The 10,112-nt window shown below is 39.6% G+C and overlaps 1 protein-coding gene across 1 annotated transcript; it reads left to right on the top strand.

Annotated features, from left to right (window-relative positions):
* Nucleotides 1-249: 249 nt before the first annotated feature.
* Nucleotides 250-1,866, top strand: LOC127949128 (lectin-like). The gene is made up of 6 exons (XM_052546073.1): nt 250-337; nt 415-490; nt 804-934; nt 1,033-1,173; nt 1,342-1,456; nt 1,618-1,866. The coding sequence occupies exons 1-6, from the start codon at nt 335-337 to the stop codon at nt 1,719-1,721; spliced, it is 570 nt and encodes a 189-aa protein (XP_052402033.1). The 5' UTR covers nt 250-334; the 3' UTR covers nt 1,722-1,866.
* The last annotated feature ends 8,246 nt before the right edge of the window (nt 1,867-10,112 follow it).

The raw sequence follows: 10,112 nt of genomic DNA, 5'->3' as shown, positions 1-10,112 counted from the left end.
CTATCCACCAGTACACGCTCTCTCTTCTGATTCTTTCTATTTTTTTTTATTCCTTAAAATTTGAATGCATAGACTGATCTGTGTAAAGTTTAATGGTTCACACAAAAATATTATTTTTCTTAATTTTATTAAATATATTTATGTTAAAATGCTTCAGTCACGAGATGTGTTTAACGGTTTCCTGTGTGATGAATAAAAAGCTGTTCTTCACCCTTAAGATGGTAAGACTGAGAGAGGAGGAGGAGTTGTGAAATCGAATGGAAAGGTATAAAATAAGGTGAGACAGATGTAAAATTATTGTGAGGAAAGAGACGACAGAAGCTGGTGAACTACAATGGCAAGTCTCTGTATCCTCTTTATATACATATATATATATAATTTGTGCTTAATAATCATATTCCACTTCTTTGACAGGTCAAATCAGGATCTATTGGCGTTCTGTTGATGGCTCTCCTTTTTGGGAGTGGAGACTTCTTAAAAATGGAGAGAGGTAATTTATACAAAATATACTAAAATATATTTATGTTGACTTTTCATAATTTTATCTATTACTTCACACACATTTGTTAATGAGCCCCTGATATGAATTAAATGTAAACCAGGTGTTTTTAAACAAAAAGCATCTGACCAGTTTGTGCATATGATTTATAAAGTATTTGATGAGATGACTTGCTTTGAGTATGCATTGACAGTATTATTAGATAAACAGAGTGATCTTTTATACAGGCAAGAAAATACTACCCAAGTATCATATTTATATGCATATTCAAATATGTGATTCTGTCATTTACGGTTTGTTGCAGGCCGTACAAATGTCACTGAGCAATGTTCTATGCCTAAACCGTGTAATGTGTACGGCTTCACTAACTGGTACAAAGTGGGCAGGGTCTGTGTCAAATACTTCAACAGTCCTCTCAACTTTACTCAGGCTGAGGTATGTTTTTTTTGCCCATGCAATGTGAAATGAAAAATAATTATAATAATATTAATGTAATGTGTAGTCATTAAATGTTCTTCCTTGTTCATATCCAGTTCAGCTGTAGGACCAAAGCCCCTGGGGCACACCTGGTGTCAGTGCATAAAAAAGAGCATAATGATAAACTGCTCTGCATTGTGAAAAAATTCAACCCAAATAACCTGCGCATCTGGCTTGGAGCTTTTGAACTTTTTAAGGTAAAAAAATATTGAGATGTGCTGGTTTTTACAAACAGGGAGAGAAAGAGAAATTACTGATTTTATGTTATTATATGGTTTTCTATTACATGCATGCACTATAGTTTCTCACTAATGACATTTTTCTTTCTTTATTTCTTCTTTAAAAACTCCTTCTCATTCTCTCAGTCTGGTCAATTTCTTTGGCTTGATGGATCCTACTGGGATTATGAAATCTGGACACGTGGTGAACCCAACCATATGTACACCAGCACAGAGGAATGTGTGGAAATGAACTGGAAAGGTAAGAACAGAGAGACACTAGTGGGTTATAGGATAATCACATTCATTTTTAAGTAAATGTTTTGCTAAGTGATTTATTCCAGTGATGCTGTGAGGAATATTTGGTAAAACACACTGCAGAAGGTACAATAATCTCTTTATTTCACTGTCCCTCATTTTCAGAGATTGGCAAATGGAATGACGACAGTTGTGATGTCAAGAAAAACTACATATGTGCCTTTGAACTAAATGGCATCTTGAAACCAGGTTTTGAGGAGATGGAGTAGTTTTATCTGGGTACTGACCCATAAAACCTTCTGCATAAAATGATATTCTCTGCATCAAAAAAAAAAACTTACAATAAAAATAAATAAAAAATAATTAATCAAATAGCTTTAAAACGCTAATAAAGAATGTTGACAATCAAAATTATCAGTTGATTTTTTTTTTTTTTTGTTTACTGTTTGACTGACTGTAATGGCTACACTTATAAAAATAATGGTTCCAAAAGGGTGTTATTGGTTCCCAAAAGAACCTTTCAGTGAAAAGTTACTAAATCATTTTTTGAAGAACATAAAAATATAAAGAACCTTTTTTGAATATAAAGAAGCTTTTCTGCATTTGAAATGTTCTATGGATGTTCAAGGTTCTTCAAAGAACCTTTGATGCCAATAAAGAACCTTTATTTCTAAGAGTTTACAAATATTAAGGAGACCAGATCTCTGTGTGGAGCACTGGATGTTGTCAGACAAAAATCTCACTGATTATTACAATAATGGAAAAATGAATGTTTGGACTATGGCCTGGTTTCATAGACTGGGCTTAGCCAGAACCAGGGTTAGGTCACAGTTCATTTCAGTTAAAACATTTTTTTTATAAATGTTACTGGAGTGCATCTTGAGACAAAACAAAGGCACTGATATATTTTAAGATCAGTCAGTGCAAGTTTCAAGTTTCTTTAATTTGAAACAGCTCAGACTTACATTTTAGTCTAGGACCAGGCTTAAGTCTTGTCTGTGAAAACGGGGTTGGGGGGTGGGGGGTATAAGGGGGTGTGAGTATTAGGGCTGTGTATTACCAGCAAAGTCATGATACATATTACTATACAGGACTGCACTAAATTTCAGGATACAAAGACTTGGCATTGTAGTTCACCAGCTTCTGTCATCTCTTTCCTCACAATGATTTTGCATCTGTCTCACCTTATTTTATACCTTTCCATTCAATTTCACAACTCCTCCTCTTCTCTCAGTCTTACTGTCTTAAGGGTGAAGAACAGTTTTTTATTCATCACACAGGAAACCGTTAAACACATCTAGTGACTGGAGCATGAATGAATTCAATAAAACAGCTCTATAGCGCCATTTCTAACTATAGGCAGAGCAGGCAGTTGACCTCTGCATTATGAAGGGCCTCCATAACCTGTCTTCACTGTATCTCACACACACACACACAAGTCCGTCAGATCACGTTCAGATCACAAACACTGACATTCAGCAACACAAACTTTTTAGCGCTGCCCCGCATTTTTATCAATAAAATATCTAAATCGCTCAAGAGCTTCATGATCTTTCTCAACAAGGAACTGATAACATCATTTCCAAAGCAATTAAACCCACAGCTTCACCCAACTCAAAACACCTGCAAAGGTTTCTTGAACCTTGATTTAAATTTTAATCATGAAACTCTAACGGCAACATTTGGAAAAGCAAGTGCAGAACATGGAAACGAGTGAAGGAAAAAACAACACAAAAATTAGAGCAGAAAAAACAGAACTATAACCAAAGAAAATGGGATTTTATGCTTAAATCAGACAATTTAGTCAACTAAGTTAATTAATATTAAAATTCTGTGCAATATGATTTTGTGTTTAAAATGTTTATTAGGGAATTCAACAATTTGACAATCAATGTTACATCACTTTTTATGATTCCTCATTATAAACATAAGAAACAAAGAAAATAATAAAATAAAAACAAAAAGCAAAACACAAAAAACAAGAAAGAAAGAACAGTTCCCATTATTACCCACCCCCACCCTAGGGACATAAATCATATTACACTAATGGGACAATCAGTACTACATACTTGGCCTACTTAAACACGTCAACTTAAACTATGCTATCAAGGTAGCGGAAAAGGGGAGACCAAATCTTATCAAACTATTCCAGTTTGTTTGATAAAGAACAACTAACGATGTAATAAACTAACCATTTCATCCAACCACATTTTAACAGTAGGGACATTGATGTTCTTCCAAAACTTAAGTATTAGCTTGTTTGCAATAAGATGTCCATAAGACAATGAGATTTTTGAAGTCATGTTATCTGAGAATCCAAATATCACCAAGTGCATCAGTGTCACACAAACAGGTGATTAAATCGCAGTGTTTATTGGTATAATCCAAAATCATAAATCCAGCCAGGCAAAGGTCAAAATCCAGATAAGCAGTCCTAAACAAGAACCACGACATAAGCCAGGGAACACGAAAAGTGATGACATTAAACAAGGACTCCATAACAATGACACAAACAAACAGGGTATATATAGACAGGTGCAAAAGTGGGATGAAGTTGGGTGACAATATGGGGACATGAGACCTCTGGTGGACACCCAGGGATACAAAAACCAGACTCTGTGACACTACCCCCACCACCCAAGGAGCAGCTTCCAGATGCTCCTCTGAAAGAACAACAAAAACAAAACAAAGAGACCAGGAAGGGGAGGGGGGGTGGAATGGTGGAGGATCAGGGGGAGGGATGGGGGGGCTAGGTTCATGGAGGGGAACAGGGACAGGGAGTGATGGCTTAGCAGGTAGCCAGGGTGGATCAGACAGTTCAGGGGGCCAGGGCGAAGCCAGCAGATCAGGAAACCAGGGTGGAGCAGGTGGAACTGGAGCCCACCAAGGCGGAGCAGATGACCACCACAGTTGAGCAGACGGGACAGAAGCCCACCAGGGTGGAGCAGACACCCACCACAGCCAAGGAGACGGGACAGAAGCCCACCAGGGCGGTGCAGAGGACCACTACAGCCAAGCAGACGTGACAGAAACCAGAGGACCACCACAGCCAAGCAGACGGGACAGAAGCCCAACAGGGCGGAGCAGAGGACCACCACAGCCGAGCAGATGAGACAGAAGCACAACAGGGCGGATCAGAGGACCACCACAGTGGAGTCGATGGCACAGGATAGAAAGTTTCATCAGGTAGGACTGAAACAGAGAACATGAACAGGTGAACAGGCGTCCTCCGTGACCATGATGAGATGGTAGATGGTCTCCATGGCCATGTTGGCAGGCGGTGAGTTCATAGGCGGCCTCCATAGCTGTGACAAGACACAACGAAAGTTCATGGAATGATACTACTGACGCCTCCGAAGGTTCTGCGGCAGTAACAGTCTCCTTGACAGCAATACAACAGGCTGAGAGAACATTGCTGGGTACAACAGACAGGATGTGATGAGGCTCTGGCAGTTCAGCTGAGACGTGACAAGACTCTGGATGATCTGTTGTGGTATGACAAAGCTCTGGAAGATCTACTGAGATGTGATGAAGTTCTGGAAGAATGGTAGTGATTTGACTGGGATCATAAAGATCAACTGTGACTTGACCTTGTTCACAGAGATCAATGGTGATTTGACTTGACTCATTAAGTTTAACTGTGGTTTTACTTGACTCATGGGTGTTAATGGTGACTTGACCTGACTCTGGACAGTCAGCGGTGACTTGAACTGACTCTGGACGATCAGCAGTGACTTGACTAGACTCTGGGAAATCAATGGGGACCTGATCAACGGGGACCTGACTTGACTCTGGAAAGTCGACAGGAACCTGATTGACTCTGGAAAGTCCACGGGGACCTGACTTGACTCTGGAAAGTCCACGGGGACCTGACTTGACCCCTGGAAAGTCCACGGGGACCTGACTTGACCCCTGGAAAGTCCACTGGGATCTGACTTGACCCTGGAAATTCCACAGGGACGGACTTGACCCTGGAAAATCCAAGGGGACCTGACTTGACCCCTGGAAAGTCCACAGAGACCGGACTTGACCCCTGGAAAGTCCACGGGGACCTGACTTGACCCCTGGAAAGTCCACTGGGATCTGACTTGACCCTGGAAAGTCCACAGGGACCAACTTGACCCTGGAAAATCCACGGGGACCTGACTTGACCCCTGGAAAGTCCACGGGGACCTGACTTGACCCTTGGAAAGTCCACGGGGACCTGACTTGACCCCTGGAAAGTCCACAGAGACCTGACTTGACCCTGGAAAGTCCACGGGGACCCGACTTGACCCTGGAAGATCAACAGGGACCTAACTTGACTCTGAAAGATCAATTGTGGCTGTCATATTATGCAGTGGCTCTGGGTTGTTGGCCATCTTGTGCAGTGGTGCTGGGCTGGCAGCCATCTTGTCTGGAGACACAGGCGTAGAGTCTGCCATCTTGTCTGGAGACACAGGCGTAGAGTCGGCCATCGTGTCTGGAGAGACGGTGTGGCTGATGCAAAGGGTCATCAAGGCAGTGGCTTAGGAAGTAGCAGAAGTAGCGTGTTGGTCCCATAGGTGGCTGTAGCACGATAACTGAACGAAAAGTTATTTTTATTTAGTTTTTTTGTACATATTTGCTGTCCACTGATGCCGATTTCCTGACATTTTATCCTACCCATCAGATTTTCCTACCCGGGTTAATTGCGCATGTGCACATCAATATCCTGTCCTTTTTCTCATGCTAAATAACTATATTTAATGACTTTAATAAACCATAACTTTACAGTACTATTTTTTATTGTCGAATTGTACTACCCACTGTTTTAGTGGGAGGTAGGAAAATCTGACAGTGTAGGACAAATCGACAGAACACCGGGAAGAGTGTGTTGTGTGGTTGGCTGTTTTAACAACAGCACAAAACTACAGGCCTGGAATAAAACTGTTTGTGAAATTCACAAACCTTTGTTGCACATTGACTGCCCATGTTTACGGCCATACGGATTACACAGAGTTCCTGGTCGAGCGGAGTATTTATTGTTTGAATTTCGTAATAAAATTGACAGAACCTGAGAGCTGAGTGTCTCCATGTCCTCTTTGCTTCGTGATTTTTCTATGTGTGAGAAAATGGATGTGTGGTGCGAGAGTGTGTGAAAAGCATAAATTGCTTGTGTCTCACATTTTATTGCATTTGTATTAGTTGTTTGAAGAGTAAAACAAATCTGTGGGTCTTAACGCAATTACAATCGGCAAGTCGGTCGGACTAAAAGGGGGAAAAATGTATTAATTGGGTTGATCCTAGATTGACAGGGTCGGTCGGGTTATTGGCAAACAAGAATATTTTTAAGGATGGCCTAATAAATATTTGAAACTTGTGAAGCTTGTGAACATATTAGTAACACAGCTAGTAATGTCAGCGTTTGGTCACTTCTTAATTACATTACATTACATATTTTTACATTATTACATTATCTTGTCAATAAATTACCTTTATCAGTAAGTATTAGCCACTGCCTGACATCATCTATCCAATGTTCCCTTTCACCAGACATTTTCTTTAATGAGCAGGATCTGCTTTCATTGAAATGTCATTAGAGGGCACCGGCAAGTGTCACACCGTCACATTTCGCAGGCACGCAGTAATGGCGGCAGGCAAGATGGCGACGCCCATGAGTTCGCGGCGGATTTGTGTATACACAAGGCGTTTCTCAATGTCAAGGATACTTCCTTGGTAGGACTGATCCTTCCAAGTCACTTCCTTCAGAGGCTAGGTGAGACTCCTCTTTAGCATACGGAAAACACGTAAATGGAACAGGCTAGCAAGTGCACGTAATTGCGTCATTACATCAGTGAAAAGGTCCGTTCGAAAAACTGTGAATGGTATCATTAAGTTACTTTGGACAACTTAACTAGTTATTTATAAAAGAAATGCCGTTGATGCAACCAATTGTTAAATGACAGGTCCGGTTCAGTTAACCATTTGTATTTGTATAATTTACAATATCAATACCGTAGTAATTTGTACTGGCATTTAAACGTCAAACTTTACTTATATTTACTACAGTTATAACAAATGTTTGGTAATGTAAATAAAAACCGTTAACGCTCCGACTACGTTAACGTGCGACATTTTTTAATTTTTGAACTTACGTTAGATAGCAAAGCTGCGCGCATAGGATTGTGGGTGATTTGAGAGTGCGAAGGATACACATATGCATCCATCCTTTCCTGTGTATGGGATATTCTTCGGATGTCGATGACGTAGCATCCTCGAAATACTGGGTTCCGAGGATCCTACAGAGTACGCAGTCTGCGTAGGGTACTAACTCCCAGAGGGGGCAACTTCCCAGTTGCTCAAAAAAAAAAAAAAAAACGTGCGCCATACTCCCATCCTCGCTCGTGACCGCTCGCACCTCATGTTTGCGGCTTGATGTTCATAATTGATGCATTCACATCTATGCCCGGGTAAAGGACATCAACAATCGGGCGCAGAGAAAAAAAGACTATATAAAAAAATTAAAAAAAGCATGAACTTTGCTTGAGCTTGGACGTTCGAGAGTCTCAAATTTAGGGACCGTCTCTAAAGTTACATGCGATATTGGTATACACTTTTCTAACGTCAGTAGCATTTTTGGAGAATTACTTAGAGTCATAAAAACAACTGTAATTGTTCATCTAGATGTCAGCTTTAATGCACAATTGAATTGAATGTTTGTAAATCATACTGTAAATCATATTATGCTCCTTTTTGACATGGGCTCAAACACAAATTTGAAGCTCAATATCATTTGAGGAGAAAGACTTACAGTCATAAAACAATTGTAATGTGTTCATTTGTGTCAGCAATGCACATCTTACACATTTTTAATATATATTAAAATAAATTCTAAATCGTTTAGGCCAATTATTAATTATAAAACAAGGCCTGTTTATCACTTTCAGGCACATTCCTGTGAAGTTCTTATTTTATTTTTTTTCAGGTTCCCTTACGAAAATTACCCATGGTTTTTAACAATAACACCACAAATCATCGTTCTTGTAGCCATGGTAACTTCAAATTAACCATGGTTTTGTTACTTCAAATAATAATTTACAAAGAAGTATTAATATACTGTAATATTTTTTGTTGTTGTTGTTGCTATAAAAACAGACCTAAGCCATCAATAGCCTTTAAAATGACTTAAAATGCATTCTATCAAAAGCAATGAGGCAATAATGGTTGGTTAATAATAACACTGTTAAAATTTATTAAAATACATAATGTAGGTAAATACAAAATAAACAATGAACATCTTATTACAAATGCCTGCAAAGGGAGCCAAATGCCATGTTATTGCTGCTGTAACACTTACAGGACAATCAAATCCTTGTTTAGGCTATACTGACCAAACATTTAAATCAAATATTCACTTAATCTTTCATTTTTGGCCACTGTAATAATATTAACTCCATAATCGTCGGGAAGAAGGAGGCGGGAACCGGCGCACAATCAAAATGAAACTTTAATAATCACAAATAAACACAAAACAGCGCACCAGCCCCTCACGGATGACTGGTGCGCATAAATAAAAAGCAAACATAAAATAATGGCCCAGGCCTGGTCCTCTCTCGTCCTTCACGGTCGTCGCTCCAGTTCTATATCCTTCCATCTCCTACGTGGGACTCGAGACCGGTGGTGGGGCGCAGGTGCAGCGCATCTCCAATCTCTACACCTGGCCTCACTCCTCGTGCCCACGTCTCTCGGCCCCGACCCACTCATCAAAGCCACCTTTTTGCTATAGGTGACACAGCCTTTATAATTTCTTCAACAAAAAAACGTGCATATCACAACCCTTACAAAAATAAACCATGGTTTTATCACAGTAAAACTGTTTAATTTCCTTTTGCATGATTTCTGAATGCTTGAGACTATAAAATAAATTAGAGTTATAATAAAGTTATAGCCATAGGTAAATATCGACAGCTACAATTGTAATTTGTAATTAATACAATTTATTAATTTACTTTTTTATTTGTTTAAAGTTCTATTTTCACCCCATAGTAGTTTTTTTTTATCATCATATTTGAGAAAGGGGGGTACAACAATACAATCCTGCTTAGGGCACCCATTTGGCCAGCAGCGGCCCTGGTCGGATCCAATATATATTTGGCACAACATCATGTTTTAGTTTCTATCTTTCCGAAAATCTCACATCAAATTGTGCCTTGTTTGTAAATGAATTAAACAACCAAGTTCTTACTGAAACAGCCTTTATTTTGAACAAACTTCATTCAAAATAAAGTTCATCCACCCTTTACTAACGTTGGGATCAGAAGGAAGGCAATGTTTAGACTGTTTTTCCACAACTTGGCACTGCATGTCTCATTGTCTTCGGAGGCATCTTTTTGCATAGATCCATTCGCCTCTCTCGTAAACACTGCATGCGCAAATCAGTGGGCAGGGCTAAACAGGCAGTGATGTAGAAGCAGGCATTGATCTACTTCCGTGGAGGCGGGGTTTAGCCTCACTATTACATCATAGAGTGGCACATTCCACAATCTGTCGTTTCAGCAAATTGGCTTGAATATAAGCCGTTTTAGACTAACGAGAAAGATTTGAGTTTTGGAACTTGCAGAATATTTTCATGTTTTCAATCATACAGTGACCTTTTATATGTCAAAAAAATCAAGGGAATTTTGGTATCTCAGTTCATG

This window comes from Carassius gibelio, chromosome B1, assembly GCF_023724105.1.
Source record: "Carassius gibelio isolate Cgi1373 ecotype wild population from Czech Republic chromosome B1, carGib1.2-hapl.c, whole genome shotgun sequence".
In the NCBI taxonomy this organism is placed as follows: Eukaryota; Metazoa; Chordata; class Actinopteri; order Cypriniformes; family Cyprinidae; genus Carassius; species Carassius gibelio.
The sequence above is the reverse complement of the archived record's forward strand: the minus strand, read 5'-3'. Positions and strand labels throughout refer to the sequence as shown.

Bases quoted from the DNA above. Each gene is read 5' to 3' on its own strand.
- LOC127949128 (XM_052546073.1), top strand. The intron at 491-803 runs GTAATTTATACA...GGTTTGTTGCAG, and splicing joins CTTCTTAAAAATGGAGAGAG to GCCGTACAAATGTCACTGAG. The intron at 1,174-1,341 runs GTAAAAAAATAT...TCATTCTCTCAG, and splicing joins GAGCTTTTGAACTTTTTAAG to TCTGGTCAATTTCTTTGGCT.